Source organism: Scomber japonicus, chromosome 3 (assembly GCF_027409825.1).
Source record: "Scomber japonicus isolate fScoJap1 chromosome 3, fScoJap1.pri, whole genome shotgun sequence".
NCBI classification, from domain to species: Eukaryota; Metazoa; Chordata; class Actinopteri; order Scombriformes; family Scombridae; genus Scomber; species Scomber japonicus.
The window spans coordinates 14864003-14890354 of record NC_070580.1 but is presented as its reverse complement, the minus strand read 5'-3'; the positions used below and the strand labels follow the sequence as shown (position 1 = coordinate 14890354).

The 26352-nt window shown below is 40.1% G+C and overlaps 2 protein-coding genes across 3 annotated transcripts; both read left to right on the top strand.

Moving 5' to 3' along the window:
• The first annotated feature begins 2341 nt into the window (after positions 1-2341).
• Positions 2342-3516, top strand: camk2n1 (calcium/calmodulin dependent protein kinase II inhibitor 1). The gene is made up of 2 exons (XM_053316313.1): positions 2342-2510; positions 3301-3516. Exons 1-2 carry the CDS (start codon positions 2342-2344, stop codon positions 3372-3374), a joined length of 243 nt encoding a protein of 80 aa, XP_053172288.1. The 3' UTR covers positions 3375-3516.
• Positions 3517-19263: 15747 nt separating this feature from the next.
• Positions 19264-26333, top strand: ddx19b (DEAD-box helicase 19b). Of its 2 annotated transcripts, none has more exons than XM_053316044.1 (12): positions 19264-19432; positions 19933-19972; positions 20081-20149; positions 20289-20424; positions 20632-20724; positions 21569-21671; positions 21894-22008; positions 22141-22318; positions 22498-22735; positions 23095-23257; positions 23781-23972; positions 24066-26333. In XM_053316044.1, the coding sequence occupies exons 1-12, from the start codon at positions 19376-19378 to the stop codon at positions 24125-24127; spliced, it is 1446 nt and encodes a 481-aa protein (XP_053172019.1). In that variant the 5' UTR covers positions 19264-19375; the 3' UTR covers positions 24128-26333. The 2 variants fall into 2 exon arrangements, with proteins under 2 accessions (XP_053172019.1, XP_053172018.1); XM_053316043.1 differs by having other exon boundaries at positions 20048-20149.
• Positions 26334-26352: the final 19 nt, after the last annotated feature.

The following is a 26352-nucleotide window of genomic DNA, read 5'->3' as shown; positions in this document are numbered from 1 at the left end:
CTTCAAATGACTGTTCTGATTATGTTCACAATGTTTTTAATAGCAATAAAATGGTGATTATGTTATGTTATTGTTGAAGTTTCCACCTGGCATGAAGTTGTATTGCTTTCATATACACAGTAAGTTATCTAGTTGTGAACATTGCCAGCTACAGTATGTTAAGTGTGTGCATGGGTCTACTGTCACAGCAGAGGTAGCACTACAGAAATGATTTGTTGTGACCATCACACTATTAGACTACATAAAGTGATTTCTATGATATGGAGTTCATAACTTGTGAAAAATGAACCTTTTATGGCAATAAATATTGATATATCTAGAGATGGCATGGAGCTGTGTTTTTTATTGGTCTTTCCTCACTGGTTTGAAGTGGTGGAAATATGTCATGTCACAAACTTCCATGCATCAATAGAGATTCAGCAACATTTGAATCTCAATCTGATAACAGTTGTGGGGTCATTTGTCTTATTTGTAAACCCACAGTCACTCAAAATTGGAATAATGCACGCCCACATAGACCCAGTATTAAACGTTTGATAAAATAATAATGAAATATTTTTCTTAACTTCAACTTTGATCTTTACTTAGTTATTCATAAATATCTTTATGTTACAAAGACATTTTTACAATTTGAAGCCAGTTATAAGAACAGTTTTCAAACCAATCACTGCATAACTCCCATTATGAAGTAATACAGCAGCTGGACTGGTATTGGTTTGCTTGAGTAGTATATATAGTAGTATATTTACATTGTTGTGGGAGTTCTGTGGTTTTGATATTTTCAGGTTTTCTCCTATATCCTTTTTTCACATTTTATACTCTATTCTTTCTTATCTGACTTCTCAACTGACTAAGTGATTCTCAGACGTGCTACCTTCTTGTAATGCTCTCTCGTGTGTGATCTTATACCTAGCTAAAATTATTTGGTAAGTTATATTTTGTGTAAAAAAAAAAGATTAAGATTTTTTTTTTTTTTTTTAAAGCTGTTCTCTTTTGCCTTACATTGAATTGGGACAGGTGATCTGATATGAAAGTTGAGCCTCTGATAAAATCATGGCGTCTGTAAGTCCACAGAGAGTGGGTGTGCCACAGCTGCATAGTAAGGGTCTAATATCTTGTTTCATCACCTATTACTTCATTGTCTAGGTAATACTTGGTTAGAAGCTCTAAGAAAGGATGGTCTCAGTCAGGATTTAATAGACATCCATCCTTTACTGTATATGTGTTTTGTAGGACTGCCCTTTTGTGTTTATGTTCCTATACAAAAGACATATTTGAGGAACACTACAGGTAGCACGTTTGGTGAATCCAATGAGAATTGGTCAATTCCAACCTGTAGGGAAATCCAGAGGCATTGTTGAAGCAAACCAGTTGTCATGTCACCCTCTGATCTTGAAACTTCAAACCTCATGCAGTAAAAACAACAGCTTTATGTCTAGTATAACTGAAAATGTACAGAGTAAAGTCACCTCATGCTGTGGACCCCTTCTACGTTCATACTACATAGTTGTCTAGAATGTATTGTTAAAACAAGTGAAAACGGTGCAGGCCCTCAAGATGGAACTGGAAGTGCGCTATGGGGCCAAAAGTCACATCCCTGCCTATGAAACTACTGCCATCCTCTGGCGATGACCGACTCGACTGATATATATTTCAAACATAATTATGGCCAAATAAACTACAAAATATTTAAAATTGTATAGCAGGTTTTAAGATTGAACACCTCTGTCTCGCTGCGTGGTGGTGGCGCGTAAACGGCATTTACCAAAGATCTGTATTGGTCCACATTTACGTGCCATCTTTGAATATAAAATCGCCATTTGTTTGATTGCATCTAGATCCCGGAGAGTGGAGCACTACACCACGACTCCAGCTGGAAGCTTCTCTGGGCTGCACCAGAAAACCCCCGTACAGCTCCCTCGCCAGGTCTCCCCGGGATCCGTGTTTTGCATCGCTCCTCAATTTGCATTTCTTCCTCAGATTTTCCGTGCGACGGGTTCAGCCGCTCGAAACCAGCGGGCGCTCCACGGCTCTATTGTACGTGCGCCTCCATTTCCAAAGCAATACGCACAGAGAAAAAAACACCTCTGGAAATTTTGAATAATGTTGCCGAAACCCCAGGAGCGGGGAAATTGAGGACATTTTGATAATACTGTTATTTCTGTTGCGTACCTACGGAGACAAACACGTGTCTTCGGGGTAAACAGAAAGGACTAGATCGTGTCAGCAGATTGCATTGTTTTTTTTTCTCCTTTTGTTTGTTATAGACGACCGGGTTCAAGCTTGGCGACGAGCTATACATTTCAGTTTGTGCGCTTTGCTGATAAAGACGCATTTGGAGATGTCGGAAGTGCTGCCTTTCAACGAAGAAAAAATGAGTCATTATGGAAATGAGGGCGACGAGGGACACCTTTCCTTCACCTGTCGTCTTCAAGACACCAACAACTTCTTCAATGGCTCACAGAATAAACGTCCGCCGAAACTCGGACAAATAGGCAGGAGCAAACGGGGTAATTATATAATTAAGGCGTTTTCGTTTGTATGGTTGTGTGTTGAATGCGCACATAGGTTACTAGTGAACCATAATTAAGGACGTTGCCTTTGACATGGTCTTCAGCAGAGTGTAAGATCAGAGAAATGGTCTTTTCTTTGAATGCCTGTGGGATGAATGCTTTTTAAAAATATTCTATTCGCATTGCAACACAAGTTGGATGCGCAATGCGTGCTGTTAAATGCTTTCTGAATGCTGCTTAACAGAGTTGTGCTGAATGCCCTCTCCCTCAATGAGTGCTTGATGTGATTATGATTTATTTGCAGTGTAATTATGATTTGTGTTGGCATGATAAATATCTGACTTTTAGTGTTTTTTGCTTTTGTGTGTTCTGCATCCCTAAACCCTGGTGGTCCTTGAAAAATTGAGGCTCACTTATGGTGCCACATACATGCACAGGCAGGCACACAGTTGCATGTACAGTATAGTGCACAGACACACACTGGGCAAACAGGCACACATGAAGGAACTGAATCTGCAGGTGCACAGTGAGAGGACACAGAAATCCAGACATTTCCAAATGTGCATGACGCACACATCACACAATCACACTCATGGTTATCTTTCTCTTTTGCATGTTCTTACTCTCTGATGCATGTGCACACCACTCATACAACGCAGTGCTAATAGTTGTGGGCTATAATGCCCTCATGCCAGTCAGTGGTGAATTTTCAAGACGCCACACCAAGATGAGCCCCCCCCCCCCCCCCCCCCCCCCCCTCATTAACTCTCTCCCCTGTCATCCACAGTTGTGATCGAGGATGAGAATGGCGACGAGGAAGCACTGAAAAATGGAACAGAGAAGACCCCGGCAGAGGCTTAGAGCGCTCGGCTCACCACCCCCCAAAAGACACTCTTGAAATTTTTTATGGCGATATTTACCAGTTTTAATCCAAAGACACTGTATATAAGCACTTTCTCTCATGTGGCAGCAAGCAGCACTTCCACACCCTCCTCTCCCAGTCAGTCATGACCATCTGGGTGACACACTGGCAGGGGCGGGAGATGGCAGCGAAGGAGACCCCCAGGTGGACCCCCCCCCCCCAACACATACACAAACACATACACACAAACAAACACACCCTCGATTGCAGGGTTTCGCCATAAATCCAAAAGTGGGAGAAGACAACGGGCGGAGGGGGAGGGGGGCTAGGTGGATGGAGTAGGCGACGCTGTCGAAATGCAGAAATCAGGGACAGGATAGAGAAATAAATCTAATATAAAACTAAAGCACACACTTCTCCTATATATTATCAATCAAACCTACGATAGCGTTCTTTCTGCTCTTCATTTTGATTGAGGGCAAATGAATAACAGTTTGTAAATATGGAAAGGGTAGCCCATATTTTCTTGCACAAAGTGGGAATTGTTAAACTGTTTGTTCTCTGTGTTGAAGACTTTATTTATTGATCCTTTGGAATATGTCTTTTGCAGTGACTTGAGGTCAGATGGAGTGTTTTTTGTATGTTGAGAAAACTTTGAGCGAATGAGAGTGATATTTTTTTCACTTAAACAATTCTCGATGTTGCCTGAGTGTTTTTTGTTACCATACTTTGCAGCTAACAAGTCATTTATATACAGTGTACCTCCCACCTGTTTGTAAGCTTCCCAGGCTTTCACCTGGATTGGTTGATACTGTAACTTGACTGTACACACCCTATTGATAAACTATTTATATTGCATTGTGCATTATCGTGTGTGCCAAATCTCATGAAGGGATATACTGTACCGGACAACTTGTTCTTTTTTGTGCTTTATACATCTATCTCATACAGTTCAGCTGTTTTGTTGGTTTGCCATTTTTAGGGCTCTTTCTTAAAACACTGAAATACCAACTCATGCATGGCAAATATGAAATCATGCATGCACGGCAGAAGTTCTGAAACTCTTGTGTATTCTTGAAGCACCTCGTATACAGCTTTGAATGACAAACCTCGAGAAACAGTCTTAATTCTGCGTTGTACTGTACGATTCACACTGATTTGTACAGTGGCCTAATATCTTGTAATAAAGATTATGACAAACTACTATTTACTGTTTAGTGTTGATTGTGGTTTAAATTCTACAATAAGGAATGATGTACTTGATGTTGCTTTTTTCTTTTTTTAACTGTTTTAAAACTGTAGCAAAAACACAAAAAATATAGTTTTGTATCAGAAAGATAAAGACAATAGCGAATAGCTTAGCTGACTTTTGGATGTGTTCCTTGTACAGTTTCCCTTGTTGTTATTGGATTGTCTATCTGGCTGCCAAGGAAGGTCAAGTCAGCATTTTCCACTGTGAGAAAGTAGCATCCCATTCCTTGGAAAGATCAGATAGGGAAGGTAGCAGAAATGGGAAGAAAGATTGAGCAAATAATCACACTGAGAATTTTAAATCCACACTTTGTCCTGATTTGTTTGAAGGGGAGTCGGTTTGGACAAATGCACAACAGACTGTAAAAAGTGCTTAAGTATTGCAAATGATTCTGTGGGGAAAATGTACACCGCTGCTTCCCAATGCAATAAATGTCTGTTTGCATCTAAAATCTCAGCTCCTCTCTTTAATCAAGCCCTCCCTTTAATTCAACGGCCAAAGATGTAAATGGTGCAGGGGCACCGAGGCATGAGGAACACTGATGAGACGTGACATTTCCAACTCTGCTGTGGTGACTAAATGATTCATGTTGTGTGACGAGCCTCTGTCAGTGTACAGCATCTTTAAACCCTGGACTGAGACGTGTGCTGGGAACACATACATGCAGCGAACACACACACACACACGTAAGCACTCGCATGTCCATTTCAGCTCCAACTGCAGGCTAGACTAACATTGCTAGTCTCTCTCCCTCCCCAATCTTGACAGACATGAAAGGGGCTGCCTGGGCCGGGTACCATGGTAACAGATGCACCTTGCTCTCGATGGGTGCTGCGGTGGGTTTGGTGCAGAATAGTCTTCCCTGAGCCTCAGCTTGATACCATCGCTATCTTTAATGGAATGTTCTCCATTCTCTTATCTCTGCCCTCTTCTCTCAAGACCCCCTATTCACTCCGTGGCGTGACTGCATTATCCTGCCAAAATAGTCCCTTCTTCCAAGATGGCAGTCAACCATGACGACGGCGCCTACTGCAGCAACAGCCTATCCCCTCACACAGGATGAGAGGATGTTACATTGTATGATTTTCCATGTGATGGATCCTTTCATCCAAAATGTTGCTGCAAAAGCTTGACAGAGCTTAGTTCTCAGTCTTAACACAGGGTCAGGTATCATTCCCATACATTCAGTTAACCTGTAGGACTTGACCAGAAGCATACTGCTGAACATCACATGGGCTAAACAATCACACAATCTATTTCAAAAACGTATTAAGATAGTAATAATGTTAACTTAATTCCTTTCAGTCAAGTTCAAGGTGCACAATTCGTTGCTTACTCAGTTTTCCTGTATTTGTGATTACAGTAAGTATTTCTGAAACTTTTCTCCTTGTCGCATTACATCATTTTGCAGTGTTTGCAACAGATACACCAGCAATCCAGGCAGTGAACGCACACATGAAATAAAAATGACAAAGGTAACTACACATGTAAATTTAGGTCGAATATTCATTTCCAGCATGAGTCTGTTTGAGTTGAGAAGTTTACAACAGAAAAGGTGACCAGCGAAGGTACTAAGAGGCTGAAAAGCTGCCATATGTGCTGCAGGTGTGTCAGTCACAAACCCTGCAAAATGACACTTTATCTCAATAATCATGACACCAAAATGCAAAACACGGGAATACTGCATTAGCAAAAAGGAGCAGGTGTAACATGTGTACCCACATTGGCACTGACAGGCACCAAATGAGAGATTTCAATAAAAATGACAGTGTCACCAAGTACTAATGATTGTATGCTTCAGCAAAGGGCACGACTGTACAAAATCAAGGTTCTGGATGAACAGTTGGGAAGATTTAATGATTGATATCAGGTTGCTGAAACAGTGTCAAGGTGACATTTTGGTTTGATCAATAAAAGAATATTTCACCAACTGGACCATCAAATATATTGATTCTCATGCATCATTTTAACTTGAATCCACATCCATGATGATGATGATGATGTGATGATGACAGTGGTAATCCTTGGTTTCAGTAAAGAGTTTGAATCTTCTATGCTCCAAATGCTGTTTCCAATACTGCTTAATGTCCATGTTTATGTAGATGTTATATTGTATAGCAGCACAAATCTTTACACTGGCACTTCTAAACTGAAATGGATCATGCTTCACATGCTTTTTACTGTTACAAACTGTTGTTCACAGTGTATTTGTTGTCCCCCAAAAAATCATTATCAAAAGAGGTAAGTCAGATACATCAGATGCACCTCGAAGCTGAAATAATGAAATAGGCAGACACAAGGTAACTTGCTTCTTCAGAGTCTCACTGTAACCCCCAGTATTTGATGGAAGAAATAGAAATAATTGGCATGTCTTAATAACTACTAAAGTTACTCATTTATTGTTTCATGTCTTTGAAAATAGAAAAGGAAAACAGAAAAGAGTTCATAATGGCTGTCATTCTATACAGCTATATTCTGGAGTTTTAAGTAGTTTCCTGGTCAACTATCTATTAGGAGATTTCTGTTATTATTAACCACAATGGTCTGACTTAAAGTTACACTTACACATTGTGTGCATGGTTACTGCCAGCTTCAAACGATTTCAACTGGATACAAACTCAAATCTTGTAAGTGATAAATGCTGCAGATCAGAGCAGTAGAGGTCTTGTGCAACCACAACATGAATGTGATACAATATCAATATGAAATACACTACAAAGGTCCAGCTCTTCACTTTTGTCTGAGCCACATTCTGTCCCAGATTTAAAATTTGTCTTGAACATTTGTCCTTCACAATTATTTGAATATACAAGTATACTCCAGGTAAACTAAAATCTACTTTCTCACTGTCCATCTGCATTGCCATTGTGCATGTTATCACAATGGAAATCCAGGAGGGTGCACACATATAATACATATTCCCAGGTAAGCATACAGACATGTCTCTAATGCAGCTTATTTGTTCATCATAGCCATACATATTTAGATAATAAATCCTAATGCTGTTATCACAGAGATAAAGCAGATGCTGCTCACCTCAGGCTGGCCAGATAAGTTCACATTCAAGCACGAACTTTGGCCACTGCTGCTGGAAGAGGCTCAAAATTACACTTAGCAGTGAATAGATCCTCCATTATTGTCATTAATGTAATGGGAAGCTTTTGATTGTCTAAGTCAGTCACTATTTAGATAATATTGTGTCAGATGAGTTATGCGGTGAGGACTTGTAAGAGGCTAATCACTGGTGCCGTGAAAGTGGGCAGACAGAAGTCAAGATGTGGATAGCTGTTAGGTTACATAAGCTCTCACAGGTGTAGAGGAAGAAGAAAGAAAGAGGATAAAAAAGGGAAAAGCCATTCGTGGTAGAAAGGGAGGGAATTCATAGGTCACTGACACAAGGAGGAAAACCGCACCCTGTAAGCTCCCTACGTGCAGTAGGGTTTGCCTCTTCTCCACTGGACTCCTGAATTTGACCTTTGTGTCATGAGCATGGCGCAGGGAAAATACCTGCAGTGACCTCACATACTGAGCCACTCACTGGGAAAATCGTCTCTTCTCTTTCTTTGCTGAATCAATGGGCTTTATGTGATGCAGAAATAGAAAGTGTACAGCATGCAAATGGCTGAGGCAACATTTGCATTTCATTCCACTGCATGTGTGCATTTGTGTGTATGCATATGTGCAGATCTTGGTCTATTTATTCAGATTTTATGCTATTTGCCTGTGTGTATACCCATATCAGTTGTGTGTGTGTGTGTGTGTGTGTGTGTGTGTGTGTGTGTGGTGGGGAGCTCGATTGGTATTGGGATCAGGTATTCTCCCGCTGATTGAGACTCTTTTGGGAATTCACAAGGGCGACTGCTGATAGGAGAAAAAATGGAAATGCAGTCCTGTTTGGAAAAATAAATAGATATTACTTTAGATACCACACCAGTATATTGTGTCTTCTCCTTACTGGGATTTACAAGTTTTTTTTTGGCAGAGCTGAATCAGAGCATTTGACCCAAAAAAAGAAAAAAAAACATGCCTATGATGTGATAGTGGGTAAAGCACACTTTGGTTGCAGCTAAATCGTGATTGCAGATGACGTCAATCTTTCAAGCAAGTTCCCTATCAGATATCAGTCCAGCTTTTAATCATATCCAAAGCCTGAATCCATACCAGAAACAGTCTGTGACTGTGGACATTGTCCTCATGTATTGTTCTTGTTTAAAAAGGGTACAGGTCTAACAGATGGGTCTGTCAGGACAGATTGATAAAAATGGACAAACAGCCAAAAATGATAGAGACCACTCCACATTAACATTAAACACTCTTTCTCTCTGTTTTCCAAGGAAAGTGAGGAGAACTAAAGAAAGGGCGGAGGATTTGTGGCAGGCAGGCAGGCAGATCGGAAGAGAGTGGGAGAGCAGCACGAGAGGGAGATGAGGAGATAAGAGTGAGATGGAGAGCCAGGAGAGAAGGAGGAAAAGAGAGGGATAAACAAAGTGAGAGTGGAGGAAGAGAGAGGAAGAGAGACAGAGGCTCAATATGATGAAATGAATGCCAGGGAGAAACAGTTCAGACCCACCAGATGGTTACTATAGCAACGACATCCCCGGTCTCTCTCTTTCTCTACCTCTCACTCTCTGTCTCTCTCTCCCTGCCTAGTTGCTTTGTTGCTGCTTTAAGTCTGTGGAAGGAAACCAACAGCAGAGAGAGACAGCTTTTTTCCATTCTGGTGCAGTGGCATCGTAACGCTTCATATAACCAACTTACATACTTGCACATTAAGTATAACGATATTTATGATGCATGCTGGTTCTGTTTTTGACAGCTGGTTTCTGTCATGATCACCAATTGGTTTGGTCCTGTGGTTTAAGTCTTCTGCCAAAGCTTATGTATGTGTAAGGGTTAGGAATGATTAGCCGTGCATTACAGAGCAGTACACTAGTGCAGGATCATGAGCATTTCGAAGAAATGGCACTAGTAAGAGTCTCTTGTGACCTTAATAAATGCTGTTTTACCTTGACCCTGCCTTGCTCACAGACACACAGGCATCTACTGTGTGGGGTTTGTATTGCAATGTGTGCATTGCTTTAAACACTGCAGACAGATTGAGATGCTGTAAGCGTTCTCCTCAAACTCAGCAGCAGTGCACTACAATTTCATACCAGGAATGGGCATCAGATGTCTCCATCGAGATTGTATTCATCCCTGCAACGAGCAAAGCGCCCAATTAAACACACACACAAGCATATGCATGCTCTCAACTGCAGCCTGGCACCATGCATGCACATTCACGCACGCACACACAGGCAGGCACCAGCCGGGGAAATATCCAAAGTGGGATACACAACAAAGGGAAGAGCTTGTGGGCCCCCCAGCTAATCTCATGCATGGAGATCATTTTCAAAACAGAACAAAATGGTGGGCCATCTCTCGGTGGCAGAGTGGGTCTCTGCAGGGCCCCTGGGGCGGGATGGCATGTAACTGTGTACGCGTGCCTCCTGAATAAAAGATGCTGACCTAGATGGAAATCCGCCATTGGTCACTTAATTTGTCCTACATGCGTGATTGGCTCGTGCCCAAACTCACAAGTGGCTGAGAGCGGGGGTCATGGTCATGTATGGTGGCATGACGCTAAAATGCCGCAAACATCGCACTACAGGTTTGAACAGAAATGTCTGTAAGATGGAAAATGAAAAATATGATGCATTTGAAATAAATATTTGGGAGATTAGATTTGAAAAATGTATGTTACTAACGTATCGCACTATCATTTCAGTTCACCAGTAGGTGGACACTTATTTGTCCTTATTTGTCATCTGTTAATTTGTAGTGTATATGTTGAAGCGTCACCCTGCATACATTTTCAAAATCAGACTCATAAAAGAAAACATGGGAAACATTTTTAATTTCTCCATCATCGACTAGCATTACACAGCTCACTGATGCTGATTGGATTTATGCAATGTGCCTGAGCTGGACCACGTGGGACTAAACATAGTACATATGTCTGCAGGTCTGTGAGCATGAATGAGCCTGACTGAAAGGGTGTTTTGTATCAACATTGTACTGAGCCCTTCTACATTATTGATATGCAATTTGACTGCCCGCCATCAATAAATTATTAAGGAATTGAAAATTGTTGAGCCGGGGCTTGACAGCCTTGAAGCTCTTTGGCCCTGATAGATGAATCAACATGGCATGATTGTCAATGGATGTAAACTCAAAAATACGTGAGCATGAAAAGTCTACTTAATCTTTTCTCTTCTTCTTTTTATTTTTTTTAGATTTTTCAAAAGACTCAGGGCTATTTAGCCCCCACCACGTGTTATGTAATAATCCAGCTGTTTATTGAGTGAATTGGTTGGGGTTTAGTGAGAGCTGGATCTCCCCTGGAGAAAGGAGGGAGGCTGGATCCAGATGCTCACGGTCAACCTTGGGACTGAAACTGCAGTATGTTGAATCCTGGAGGCTAAACCTCTGAGAGTCCCACAAACTAATTCTTCCATCTTACCTTTTCCCAGTGCTGTGGTTAATCCAACTACCCTTGATCTGCCTTTGATCTTTGTATCTATCACTTGAAACAGAATGAGGAACTCAAATATTGAAATGGACCACTGACAAATTTCTTTTTGGTAAAAATGTATTCACATCACATCATACATAATCCTTGAATGTGTCCCTCAAAGCCAGAGCAAAGACCAACAAGTGCGCCCAAAGCAGAGCAGGTATTAAAGATCACATAAAGTGATACACTACTTCCCAAATGAAAAGTAAAAAAAAAAAAAAAACTCCTTCACTAATTGTATCTGAATAAATTATTCAAAAAAATGATTTGCCTTATCAAAACCCATTTTTCATAGACACAGGTAATTTTGTCAAACATAGTTTCCCCAAATACAGATTAATCTTAAGCCTCCCATAAAAATGAATTTTGTATTGGAATGACCCATGATGAGGCTTGAGCTGCACTAAGAACAACAGCCTATTGTGTTATATAATAAAAAGTAAAAACTCACTCTGTTACTGAAGGATAACATCTTTTTTATATAAGATACAATCAAGTCATGCTAGTGATCCACAGAAACAGTCATCAAGAGCATTTTGTATTGTATTAGGTTAATGTTATCAGGTTGTTTCATAGTATACGTGTTAAAATCACACATAAACGTTCAAGTTTAAAACAAATGTAGCTTTTATTTTATTTAACAGACAGTAGTTGGAGAAACAGTCAGACCTGTAATAAAAAAGCTTGAGCTCTGACTCCAAAGCCGTTCCATCCACATTGAAATTCCTTGGTGATGTCCACTCTGCACCATCAGCCTCTCTGGCTAAGCCTCAGGAATACCAACCAGCTGTCAGCCCCTGACTCTCTTTCTCTCTCTGTCCTTCTTGCCCTCTCTCATGCTATCTCACTTTCTCACTCTTTTTCTGTATGCTCTCTCTTGTTGACAGAAAACAAGTGCTGCATCACCATTTTAATTCCGGTGTGGGCATGCAGGTTCTCTCTTTTTATTTTCATGGAGCAAGCAGTGAGGAGCCGGCACAGAGTGAAGGATCAGGGGCATGCATCTTAATGACTTTCATGAAGAAGAAAGTATGAGGGGAAGAGGTCTGGGGAAAATCCTCCTTTAATCTCCCTCTCGCCTCCTCTGCTTGTCTCTCTCACCTCTGGACCCGCGCATGCAGCTTGTCTGTGTTTACAGGATTTGTCTCCCTTTGATTCTGATTAATTAGCTGACGACTGAGGACCTGAATGTTGTCATGTATGAGACAGAGGAAGAACAAGTAGACTAACTCCTGCTGCTGAATAGTTTTACATTCAGTGTTGCCATCACTTCACAGTCATACCACAGCAAGCACTTAAAATGAAACCATGTTGGTAGCCATTTTAGGAAGGTTGCACGTACAGATGAGATCTACAACCTCGAGTATCATTATTCAGCCAATCGCTACGGGCATAATAATGAGTAGGGGCATCCAAATGAACGATTTTTTATCTACATCATGTTTAAAAGTATGTAGACGCCAACGTTGAAATACTTTTGTGTATTTTTTGGTGTGTGGCCCATTTTCCATCGTTTGGACCCTTTAATTCCAATTAAGAAAAATCATAATATATAAATATATTTTAGACAGTGCGTGTATTTTTTGTGGTATCAGTTTGTGAAAGGCCCTTTCACGACATAACAATAGCCTACTCCCATGCACAAACGTCTATAAAGAAACGCTTTCCGAGTTTAGTGTGGAAGAACTTGACTGGCCTGCACAGGGTCCTGACCTCAAACCCATCCAACACCTTTTAGATGCAATGAAATGCCAGCTGCAAGCTAAACCTTATCACCCACCATCAGTGGGCAAGTCATAATGCTCTTGTGGCTGGATGGGAACAAATCCCAGCAGCCAGGTTCCCAAAATCTTGTAGAAAACCATCTCTAAAGAGCGTAGGCTGATAAAACTCACTATGCCCATGGATTTGAGTGTGGTGTTTTTTGAGTGTGGTGTTTGGATGTCCACATGCTTTGTTTGGATACCCATAGTCTTTTGGCTTGTTTGTGAATCCTCTTATTACAGTAATGTGCAGAAATGTGTCCCCTAACCGTGACTACAACAAATCTGCTCCTCAATTATTCATCATATGACATCTAAACCAACAAATTTCTAATGTCATGGCAACTACTACATCCTCATGTCCTCCCTCACCTGTAGTTCATCTGATTAACCACTGCACCATACACATTAACTTCTGTCTTTCTAAACATGCCATTCCACACCTGCCCACCAGTCGTCACAACAGAATCTCCTCGCCTGGCCCAGTCACCAACACCCTCAGCCAGTCACCCCTCAGCCCCAATATGTATAGAGGTTAATTAGCACTCACTCTCTGCGAGATCATCTGTGGCTGAAGGAGCTAACCCTGCGAACATTTGTTCATTTCTGTCTGTCTGCGCTTGCTATGCTTTCATACCAACCTGTTGTCTGCCTTTAAGCCTGTATTGAAAGGACTGCCCTTTAAGGCTGGTATGTCTACAAATAAAGACTGTTTTTACCATATCTTTCCTGCTTCCCGAGTCTGCATTTTTGTCCATTCACTAGACTGTTAGTCCAAACAAGACTTCAAATGTGAACCACCTGTTCTGAGCCAGTTTCAAGGAGAAATAATTAAATTATTCACTTATTTTCTTAAACCACTTATTACTTCATTGTTATTAGGGTCTTTCAAACGACAAAAAAATTTCACATTTGCCTCCAAACTGAGGGCACAGCTGACGATGAACCGCTTGTTCACCCTCTCGCTGTTCAAATCAGCCTTGAGGCAAAGTATGAATGATTGAATGAATGGATGAATTAATTTTTTATTATTTAGTCATACCAGTGAAATGGACCATCCCACATAGGATTATATGACACATGGTAATACCACATAGAAATAAGATCCTAGGTCAGTTTACAGTCATGTAGTAAAGAATGCTAAATCACACACTACATTGTGCGTATCTCAAATAAACAAAAAAACAGAAACTTACATCATAACTACATCTTCACAAACTCCTGTATCACAACTCCTTTTTAATTCTACTGTCACAGATTTTGCTTATGTTGTGACACAAAAGAAAAAACTAAACTTGTTCATCAGTGCCAACATAATTTCCAGTCATTACAAAATACCAACAAGTTACCCATTTTCATACAGTTTCAAGTACCCTGTTGATGTTACTATATAAATATGTGGAGAATATATATATACTTCCTACGTGAACAGTGACATAGCTCACTGTATATTTATAAGCATGGTAGTGTTTGAGCACTCTTACATTATACGTTCGGGGGTCGAGTGTTTATATTTCTTCAGATTGTTCACACGGAAAACCGATTTCTGCTGCGACCACTCTACTTTGATATCCTTTCTGTCATATTCAGCGCTTGAAATGAGTCCTTATGTGGCAATACAAAGTCCTTCTCTCTGTCTCTTCCAAATTCTCTGGAGACCTCAAACCTTACTTTTACTCTTTCAGTTGCCATGGATACCTCCGGCAAGGCAGCTGATTGGAGGGAACAATAAACTCAGCTCTTTTAAGCCTTTGACAAATTTGTCTCCAAACTGACGATCTAAGAGACTCCCTGAATCTTCCCTCACATGCTGACAAACGCCCACACGCACACATACATGCAGATAAACTTGGACTGATGCACACTCTGAGCGGTGTTGACCGTTGGATGGCAGCGGAACAGAGATCAATGTAATCTTCTTCAGCACAATCCAAGGCCACTGTCATCATCTATCTGTCTATCCCAGTGGAACAGGGGAAATGTGTGAAATCAATTCTGCATTCAATTAAGTAGCAGCCAGTCACAGCAGTCTGGCTCCAGAGGTGACCCTGCATGCTCCTCCATGGTCCTTAGTAGAGGCCAGCTCCGGTTAATAGTCTGGTTTCCACTAAAGCACCAAACAGGGAAAGAAGGCTTGCTTGTTAACTGTACTGCAGACTACATCTAACTGTGCCAGCACAGTAAGGTTCATGCGTCATGGTTGATAAGACAAGACTGTGGCTTCAGATAATGAGGAGTGTTTGACTAAAGACTAAGTGGATTATTTAGTAGTATGGCTCTATGCATGGCAATTTCAGTCTCTTGGTTGCTCCATCACTTATTTGGTCCAGACTGAAAGATCTCGACAACAATGGATGGATTGCCATGAAATTTTATACATTAATGGTCCCTTAGCTCCCTGACTTTGGTGAGGGTGGAGAGAGGGTAGCCATTTATAAGGCTGGCCAAAAATGCACACTTGTTGGCAATTTTGTCTCTTTTGAGTCATTTGCTAGGTACCTCCCATTCCCACTCCCTAAATGTGACTTTTTGACAGAATTGGTCACTTACTTTCCTTCTCTATCATTACCTATGAGCGGGTTTTTCTATTAGAATACTTAAATATCTACATCAACAACCAAAATGACAAACTTGCATCTGAGTTCCTCGATCTTATCCATACTTTTGATGTACAGTAGACCACTCAGCATGTCTCTGGCCCTACCCAACATGGTCATACTCTCAATCTAGTTATGACTAAAGGCTTGTATCTAGTAAAACTCTAGACTACCAACATATATGTTTCTGATCATGCTGTTGGCCTGTTCAATGGTCCTCTTGTGTCTCCAGTCTCTAACAGGCCCTTGACACTTTCGACCCATCCCTTCACACGACCTTGAGAACTGCTGTCTTCTCAGCAGCTTCACTCACTAGACTTCTCATGTTCTGTGGAGGAGCTGCCTACTAGATTCATGCGACAACGTGCTGCTACTATGGACACCGTAGCTCCCTTTAAAATGTCTAAAGCCTGTCATGCTTTAAAGAAACCACCAGTGTGTTAATGACCGTGTCTGGAGTATTAGAAGTGTGCATAGAAATGAAAATGGGAATGGAGCTTCCAAATACAGGTACAATTTTGATGCCATGGAATGATGGCATGAAATCTTTCTCCTCTCCTTTAGATGTTTTAACTTAAGATTTTAAGAGGTTTCTGTCTCATTTCATTTCACAAGTCTCTGTATTTAAATTGGTTGAGGCCAGAAATCTGGGCATAATCTTTGATTTGACTTGAACTTCTCTAAACATTTAAGCACCAAATCAGGAGGGTTGCCAGGATTATATAATTTATTTCATTCAGTGATGCACAAACTCCGACTTCTACAAAATACCGCAGCTTGGGTTCTTAGAAGAACTTGAAAATATGAACCCATTTCCCCGATTCTCGCCTCATCACACTAGTTACCTGTGGTGTTCAGCATTGATTTTAAAATGTTATTGCTTGCTTTCAAATCACTGAGCAGTCTTGCCCCATCTTACATTATTGACCCTCTCACCCCTTACATCCTTGCTCGTACTCTCAGATCTGCAGACCAGCTGTTGCGCTCGATCCCCAGGGCAATGCTTGAGACACAGGATATTAGGCCATTTGCTGTAAGGGCTCCACAGCTGTAGAACAACCTTCCATTGGGAATCAGAAAAGAGCAGTGTCGACTGTTGAAAACAAAAATTGCCTTTTTGCCATAAAATGGCATTTTTTGTTTTATGCTTTTATGAATGTATTTATTCTTAAGATTTTTTGTCATTAATTGTCTTTTATCTACATTTCTATTTCTTGATTGCATTTAACTTATTCATTCATAATTGCTTTTGTATTTTATGTTTTTATGTATGTGAAGCACTTTATAAGCTTGTTTTTGAAAAGTGCTTTATATGTCTTTAAACTCTATTTTTACAATATGTTTTTTTTCAAATTTGCCTTTATATATAAACATGTAAAAATGTATTTTTTCTTTATGTTTGAACCATATTTAACATTGACACACAGTTCCCCTTCTCTGTTAATAGCTACATGTTTGTGAGTTTTCTTTACTTTGCGTTAATAGAGGCCAGAACATATTCTTTTCAATATTGCTATTAAATGCAATACTGTACCATGTTAATAGAAGCCACAGCAGACGATTACTGATAATAATGTGGGTTGGTGTTAACATTCATATATTCATTGTGAAACTGTGCACCCTCAAGAAAACTGACTACATGACACCTCTGATCTTAGCTGTAGTTTGTGTTCAGTGCTGATTAGAAATGTTAACTAAGAGGGTGAAAATAGTAAACACTGCACCCACTATCAGCATGTCAGTGATGTTATTGTGAGCATGTTGGAGCCTCACAGAGCTGCATGTCTGTAGATTCACAAACAAATTCTCTTGACTTATACAGTGTTTATAGAACTTGGACATGTGGTTTCATGATCATGCGGTGACTTGTTTGGAGTTGGAGTGGTTAAAAAATATCCATGTAGTTCAAAAACTGCAATGATTTATGCTTTCCAAGGGAGTTTTCATCAGGATTCTGCTTTTCTGAGTCAGTGCTAGTTGTTTCTTTTTAATGATGATGATACACTGGTTGCATCATACTTCATTGATGCTTCTTAGTTTCTTAATTTGGGACTCTTGAAATTTGGGACTTTCCCATCATTATTTCAAAACTCATTACCTTGTACTTATTTTAAGTAATCCCATATGTCAACATGGCTCTTTAGTGAAAAATAGTTTTAACCTTAAAATGTTTTCAGTGACCTCATGAAAATCCCAGAAAAGGTTTTCTCTCAAAGTAGTACAAGTAGTTATCTCACTGAGGAAAATGTCTTGACTTAATGGTATTTTATAGATCAAAGAAAAGAACTTGAGGAGGACTTTGAAAGGAAAATCAATTTTATTAAAACATTCACTATACTAGAAGATGTCACTCTACTGTAATAAATCCCCAAACTGTATACATGACTTTAGACTCAGTATGATGATTAGATGTAGCTTCTGATACACCAGAATACATTTACTGTACAGTCATGAGTGCTGCTATATTCTAGGCTCTCATATAAGAGCTGCACCTCATTGATGCATCTATTTCAGTACAATATCACTTCACCCTCCAGCTCTTGTTTGCAACCATTCCTACCTCTGACTGTAGAGCCTGCTTACATGTGCTGGTCATTTGCTTATTCTTTTATACAGCACACAATGCAGGAAACAGTGACAGACTGAGAAAATGAGACAGACTTTAAGAGATCCATCGTATTATTTTCAACACAGATGAAAGCTGAGGCTGTCTCCTATCCAGCTTGTCCTTTCCTTTATGGTTGGATCAACCACTTGGGGCCCCAAGGGCAAAGATGAGCTGTGTGTGGTCCTAATTCAGGTCCCCTCCCCTTATCACCTGCTGGTCCCAAGTAAATTTTTGATAATTTAATTGCATTCAAATGTATTTAGTAAAAGGTACATGATTTTGCAGGTAGAAATATTTATTATACTAATCTCTCATTTTATTATACTCTTATTGGAACTAGAGTTTCAAGAAGCCTAATTTCACAGCATTCAGTGTTGGCATCTGCTGTGTTGTTGTGCATGTATCAATAACACCACTTGATTCTTGAATCTAAAACAGATAAGGTTCAAGTTGGTAAATATATATTTTAAAAAAAGGTACTGTAACTAGATTTTGACACAGGCCTCCATTGCAAGACTGCACCTCAGCAAGATCAGGTAAAAATGCAGGCAGGGACAACCTTCTGGCCCTTACCAGTTCAGGTTAAAGGGGATTCCCAGGTTGTAGGTATTTCTCCAGCTAAGAACTAATAACTTATTTTCACTATAATTCCCTCAATAAAAACACAATGAGATGACTATTGTGGCGATGGGTTTCATACTTTCTGTAATAAAACATCTAAAAGCAAAATCTCTCTTTTTTTTTTTTATCAAATGTTGTTATGTCAAATTGGGCTTCGTGGTGTAATTTGCGTCAGTTTAGGGGTCCTGGAAGTGGAAAAGTTTGAGAACCACTGATGTGAAGTATTCAGGAAGGATGAGCCTATTCACAGCGTTTTAACGCCACCTACAGTGTAAGCATAGTGGTGTTTCTTCATAACCAGCCTCTGATCTGCTGAATTGTAATAATATAGATCGAATTAAGTTTTATAACTCATAGCATTAAAGTTATTTGCTCAACATATGAGTTTAGGTCCCATTTTTATCAGCTGCTTCGTGCAAACTGGGTGGGAACTAATGTCGTTTGGTAGTGGCACAACCCGGACATGTGAGCAGTGGCACCGGTGTACTAACTCGGTTTCGGCACGCCATTGTGGCAAATAGTTACATTCAAATTGCCCGACTCCACGATCTGAACAAGTTGTCCTAGTTGAGTTATCCTGAGTATAATAACTACCGAAAAACAATGGCTACGGACTCCTGGGCGCAGGCGGTGGACGAACAAGAAGCAGCGGCGGAATCGGTAAATGTGAACTTAACGCGAGCTAACGTGTTGTTAGCGTGTTTGGAGGATGCTTTGGCCTGTTCTACCACTATGTTGACGACAACTAGCGGCACAGACTTATTTGTGATAGTTAAAATGTTGTTTAAAGACACTGAAGGCGTTGAATAAAGCGGGTCGTGTGACTGTCTTGGTGGCATTCGCATTTCCTTAAAAACGAAACTAACGTTACCAGCCAGCCCTGGTTTGACGTCAGAGCTAACCTAAAGTTAAGTTAGCTTGAGACGAGATGCTGCGTGCTCGGCGAGCTTTGTTAGCCTCAGCTATGACTCGGTGAGCCAGCTTTAACAGGCAAGAGGCTCTAAAATAGCTCCAGTGAAGAGGCAGTGGTCCTGACTCAGCCCTCGTTTGTGCCCCTCGTGTATACAGCATAAGCCGGGGCTAATCCCGACTGTCATATAATTACAAGCATCCATTTGTTAGTGTAACAACTATAAACTTTCTTATGTTTCCTTGTACAGATCGGGAGCCTCCAAATAAAAGAGAAACCAGAGGAGAATGGTAAGTGTGAAATGTTGCATTAAAAGTGCAAGAATATTTATAATATGAATGTAAGAATCATTGTTAATATTGCAGGTACCGCTGCAAATGCAAATGCAAATGCAACAGACTCCAGCAGTGCGGCTCCAAAGACAGAAGCGGAAGGAGAGAACAAGACTGCAGAGGACGAGGACAATGGTGGGCAAATATGATTGTTAAATATTTAATTTTACATATGCAGTTTGGCATCTGACTCCTGTCTTAAGATTCCTTGCATCCTTTGAGGTACTTGGTTGATTCCTGAGTTTAAATATGTACTGTATTTACTTTTTCCCAGAGGACAAAGCAGCGCAGTCATTGCTGAACAAGTTGATACGGAATAATCTTGTCAATACCACTAATCAAGTGGAAGTTCTTCAAAAGGATCCCAACTCTCCACTCTACTCTGTCAAGTCCTTTGAGGAGTTGAGACTGTAAGTGAATCTTTGATTTGTCCATTTCATCTCACATGTTGCCCTGCAGTCATTTGGGGCATTGATTATTATGACTCTGTCATTACTAAGCATGAAGTTAAACAGTGTGTTACAGAACCAGAAAACTCCACCATCAAACAGTGTATGCATGAGTGACGAGGGTCTTTGAGTTTTCACAAAGATGTGACCATTTTCTTCTGTGTGCAGGAAACCACAGCTGCTTCAGGGCGTGTATGGCATGGGTTTCAACCGGCCATCCAAAATCCAGGAGACTGCCTTACCTATGATGTTAGCTGAACCGTGAGTATACCTTACACTGTGTATAAATGTTTTGTTTCTCTTTTTTTTTTAACTCACTGAAATTTCTCATGCATATTAATTACTGTGGAACTGAAAAATTTATTATATTCTATCTTTGTCAATCCCTTCAGGATTTCAGAGTTTTGTTGTGATTATTGTAGCCAAAAATGCTTGATTTTTGCAGCGGCTCGTCTCAAAAATTAAGATACAATTTGCAATGTTTATATGATCTTTTTACTTTGAAATTTTTTAAGTAAAGGAAAATAATTTATTTTAAACTACTACCAATAAAGAGTGTAATCACCTCATTTGATTAAAAAGCACACTACCTATCACAGGAACAACTATAGTTCACTGCTATTTTTTGAGAACCATGGGCTAAAAAGTTATATAAAAAAGAAAGTACTGTGCGTGAGTTCCATTTGTAGGCCTTAATTAAACATTCACCTCAACATCAGCACCAAATACAATTAACCTTTATCTCAAAAATATGGTTTCATTTTCAAAGTGCATATTTTTTACATCTTTGTATGCTTCCGATTCACTGTATGCAAACCTCATTTGGGAATAGTTTGCTTGGTCTATGGCAGTAATTTTTGCAGTTGAGATTTGTCCAACTTGCACATGAATGTGTCTGAATCCCAGCTGAATGTGCACAACCACAACATGCAACAGTTGGTCCAAATCATAAGCAGTCGGTTTGATTTGTCCATTTTATGCAGAAAAGTTGCAGTTAGTCAGTTAATTATTGCGACTGCAGGATTTCCACGAGGGATTGCTCTTTAAATTAACATCAAGTTTTTAATTACAGCTAACAACAATTTGAATTATGCTTTTCCTCTAGTCCACAGAATCTGATTGCCCAGTCACAGTCAGGAACAGGGAAAACCGCCGCCTTTGTCCTGGCCATGCTCAGTCATGTAGATCCTAACAACAGATACCCGCAGGTTGGTGTTCTCTTCTCTCGTTGTTCTCTTTCTTGAAAATAACTCCTCCTTCCTGCTCTTTGTGTGTCCTCTTTTCTAATTATATTAAGGTTAATTCTGTCACTGACTATTTTATACATTTATTATATAAATATTTAACGTTGGTATAACTTGAGCTAAGTGATCAAAGCATTTACCTGAACTTACATCCTGTTTCCCCCTCACTTCTTTTCTCTCGACCAGTGCCTGTGTGTGTCACCCACCTACGAACTGGCACTTCAGACTGGCAAGGTAATCGAGCAGATGGGCAAACACTATCCTGAGGTCCAGTTAGTCTACGCCATCAGAGGAAATAAGCGTAAGGATTTTCTGCTTTCCACACTCTCATAAATAATGAGAACATTTTCAAATTCAATATTGCTGGTCCCCATCTGGCGTTTAAGCCGTGGCTTTGTGTGTAATGAGCACTTGTTTCTTGCAAATGTTCCAGTGCAGAGGGGCATGAAGCTGCAGGAACAGATAGTTATTGGTACACCTGGTACGATGCTGGACTGGTGCGGGAAGTTCAAGTTCATAGACCCCAAGAAGATCAGGGTGTTTGTGCTGGACGAGGCTGACGTCATGATCGCAACGCAGGGTCACCAGGACCAGAGTATCCGCATCCAGAGGTGAGAATAATTCCCAGTCTTGAAACACTGAAACATCTTGTCACGTGCTACTTCGACAGTGGGTCCATTAGGATTTTTTCAAGCTGTATATCTGCAATGTACAGTTTTTATATTGTGACCACTTTTATCTTTTCCAAATTTGCAACTACTGACATTTTACTGCTCTCCTTTCCACGCAGGATGCTGCCTAAAAACTGTCAGATGTTGCTGTTCTCCGCCACATTTGAAGAGTCGGTGTGGAACTTCGCCAAGCGCATCGTGCCTGATCCCAACATCATCAAACTGAAAAGAGAGGAGGAGACGCTGGATACTATCAAACAGTACTATGTGTTGTGCAACAGCAGGGAGGAGAAGTTCCAGGCCTTATGTAACATCTACGGAGCCATCACCATTGCCCAGGCCATGATCTTCTGCCATGTGAGTTCACATTGAAGGCTTGAGTTTACCTTGTATTTCACAAACAGTTGTAAATGAAATTCTAACTTCCTCTAGTTTTTGGAGCGAGTTGAGTTACTTCTGTTCTGATTTCTTTCTAAAGAGACTATTCAGCTGTCCACACAATATACTCTGTATTAAAATGAATGCCTAATTGAACCCAATGTGTGGTCCAGGTGTGAAAAAATAATTTAGCAACACTAGCTGACTTACTAGAAGAGTTTGCTCTATAGTTAACCAGGGTGTGTTTTTATGAACTGACTCTTCCTGTAAGTCAGGTACTATTCCTATGAAGCACCTGACTGGTGAAGTAGCAACACTTTTCTCTTTGTATAATCTAGACAAGGAAGACTGCAGGCTGGTTGGCAGGGGAGCTTTCCAGGGAGGGCCACCAGGTGGCGCTGCTCAGTGGCGAGATGCAGGTCGAGCAGAGGGCTGCAGTCATTGAACGCTTCAGAGATGGCAAGGAGAAGGTCCTGGTCACCACAAATGTTTGTGCACGAGGTAAGAAACAAGTAGAGACTTAACGGGAAGAATATGTGTAGTCATATGATTTCTATTAAGCTGTTACATGTACATTGAAAAAGGTATTCTCTCCTTATCTTTAACAGCTTTGGACTTTAGACAAGTCTTGTTACTAACTGAGGGAAGGATGTGTGGTCAAGAGTAAAGTTGGATTTAGAATTCTAATGTGAAAGCTGTGTTTTGAATGTAAATGCACAACAATCCCTGCAGCCTGCCTGGGATGAAACCAACATTTAAATCTTCCACAGATAGTCATATAACTACAAATATGGCTCACTGCTCTCTTCACTGCCTCAATGCTTCTTCCACTGCTTCTGTCTGCTGGAACAGTGCTCTTAGTGTACCGTTGTAGTTCTGTTTTAAATTTACTCTATATATTTGAATTTATAAAATGCAAAACTGAACAGTGTAACTACAATAAATATACACAATATAATTTAGTACCACTTATATTATTTTTCTTGTGACATTTCCCCTCTTTCTCTGCTTGTCTTGCTCTCAGGCATTGATGTGGAGCAGGTGTCCGTGGTGATCAACTTTGACTTGCCAGTAGACAAGGATGGTAACCCAGACAACGAGACATACCTGCACAGGATTGGCCGCACAGGTCGATTTGGCAAGAGGGGACTGGCCATCAACATGGTGGACAGCAGAATGAGCATGAACATCCTCAACAGGATCCAGGAGCATTTCAGTAAGTCTGACAGCAGTGTAACATATGAAATGTGAAACGTTCAGTTAAACGGTTAAAGTAAAGCAAACCCCACTGTACTTTCTCTCTCTACAGATAAAAAAATTGAAAAATTAGACACAGATGATCTGGATGAAATCGAGAAAATCGCCAGCTAAGGAGAACTGCGTGATGGCACGGAGGACTCCGACCTGACTTCCCTTCCCCCTTCCACGCTCTCCAAGGACTGTACGCTCCTACAGTGTTTTATTGCTTTTATTTTTTTTAGCCATCGGAGAAAAGAGCAAAACCACAAACAGCATATGTTTACACGTAGATACGTCTTCTCTCAGACAAGTGTTTTGTAAGTCTCTGGAACATACCCTAATTCACTCTTTGTACTTCTTTGAATAAAGTCTATGAGTTTATTGCTGTGTATCATGATGCTGCAAAAGCAGGAGGCATAGTCGACTCTCTTTTACCAAACACATGGATTTAAAAAAACACTCTTTGGTGTTAGCTGTAATGGGTGCATGATACAAGCTATTTTGTCTAGAGATTCACAAAAATCTGATGAAAACAAAAAAACAAACATTTTATGTGCCACAAGGTTTATAATGTTAATGAAGAAAATGAACAAACTAAAACTGAATGTAATCGTATCATGTTGACTATTACAGTATTTATTGTGCCACAAAAACACAGTACAAAGGGTGAAGTTGGGTATGCTGCTCCGAGTGGTACTTTAATCATTAAGATTATGTTTTTAAGATGGTGATGGTGGGGTTTCAAGGGTCTATGCAAACTTATCAACCTGCGATAGCTATTATCAAATACTATCAACATGTATTTACATGACAGACATTAATTCTGAATTAACCTCAGCTTTTAGCATCAGGGTGTGTAGTAAAATGTCAAAAAGGCTCAGTGATACTAACTCCAAATCATGAACATTTTAGATATTTCTGTGTTTAGCCAGTAGTCAATCATCAGCCAATCACACATCTCACATGCATGTTATTCATGTAATTTTAAACACTATTACGGTCATTATCAGGACAGGCATAATCATTAGTCTTCTTTTTCCTTCATCTGTCTCATAACCCAATTTTATTCCAAATGTGGTCATTAAGGTCTGATGTGATCATTATCCCTTTGTGTCTCACTGTCCCACACAATCTTATCAATCAGGGTCTCCAGTTTGACTTTAACTCAGCTACATTCTTCACCCAGACTGTGCTGTTATCAAAGATTGTGAGTTTAAAAAAAACACACAAAAAAAACGCAATGCCTTCCTCAAGTGCATTATATATACATATGATTTTGTTATTGATATTCTAAGACATCGGGCTTAATATTCTGACTAACACTTGAAATTTTGATTATATATTGAAATACAGGCGTCTTTAGGATGTGTGAATTATCTTGAAACCAAATGCTGAATTGACTTGAGGACAAGAGGACCTATGCCAATCAGATTAACTGTGTTACTACAACATGGTCGCATGGATAGGAGACATGTACTTGTGTACATATTTGAAAATTTTAGGAAAAAGAAATAGTGTTACTGAATTATTGTCAGTGTGTCACTTCTAAGAAGTGCAAAAACATTCCTCATGAGGTTCAATTTTGACAGGAGCAGCACATCAAATATGGTGGGCCTAAATCAGTTAAGCTTTCACCAGTGGGTGACCGGACAAAATTAAAAGGAAGTGGCGTGATGTCTGGTGTATTTGATCAATGCGCTGGAACATTAAGGGCAGTGATTGGTCAGTCTGAACCTTCTACAAACCTCATCTGGCTCCCACCGGCACAGAGAAGACTGTCGGTGGTTGTCCGGTTTTAATGGACTGTTCATGGACAACTTGCTGAAAATCATTCAACTCAAAGAGCAGATGCAGCCAAATTAGGAGCAAGTGAGTGTGTGTTGAGAATCCACTAGCATGGTCTGTGAAGACTTTTGGGTAAAAAAAAAGAGAAAAAAAAGCAGTGTATGCAGTTTCTTTTGGACATTTGGATGTATACATTATCAGTGAGGGTGTGTGCACTTTGTCGATCCATAATGTAATACCACTGTACAAGAGCCATGGACACACAAAGCAGTTTTGGCTATAGGACTTAACACTCTTCTCCACGTGTTGTATACCTTGTTTGATATTTGTCGGAAACCTACAAAAACCCAGTTCATACTTGTATACATAGGAATAATACTGCCTGACTAGGCTTAAAGCAGATTGTCTGTTGTAACATGGAGGTCATGTGTAGACAATGATGGGCTCGAGGTGTGTGGTATTCTGTAGCTGAGCTGCGTTCATGGACACAGTTATGTATTCTTAATATGTTGAATTAAAAGAACATGTAGATGTTCATCTGTATGTATACTAATGATTATTTGTGCAAGTGT

Excerpts from the sequence above, each read along its gene's own strand:
- camk2n1 (XM_053316313.1), top strand. The coding sequence starts at position 2,342 with ATGTCGGAAGTGCTGCCTTTCAACGAAGAAAAAATGAGTCATTATGGA. Across the intron at positions 2,511-3,300 it reads AATAGGCAGGAGCAAACGGG|TTGTGATCGAGGATGAGAAT; the intron begins GTAATTATATAA and ends TGTCATCCACAG.
- ddx19b (XM_053316043.1), top strand. The coding sequence starts at position 19,376 with ATGGCTACGGACTCCTGGGCGCAGGCGGTGGACGAACAAGAAGCAGCG. Across the intron at positions 19,973-20,047 it reads AGAGAAACCAGAGGAGAATG|GTACCGCTGCAAATGCAAAT; the intron begins GTAAGTGTGAAA and ends TTAATATTGCAG. Across the intron at positions 22,319-22,497 it reads CAGAGTATCCGCATCCAGAG|GATGCTGCCTAAAAACTGTC; the intron begins GTGAGAATAATT and ends CTTTCCACGCAG.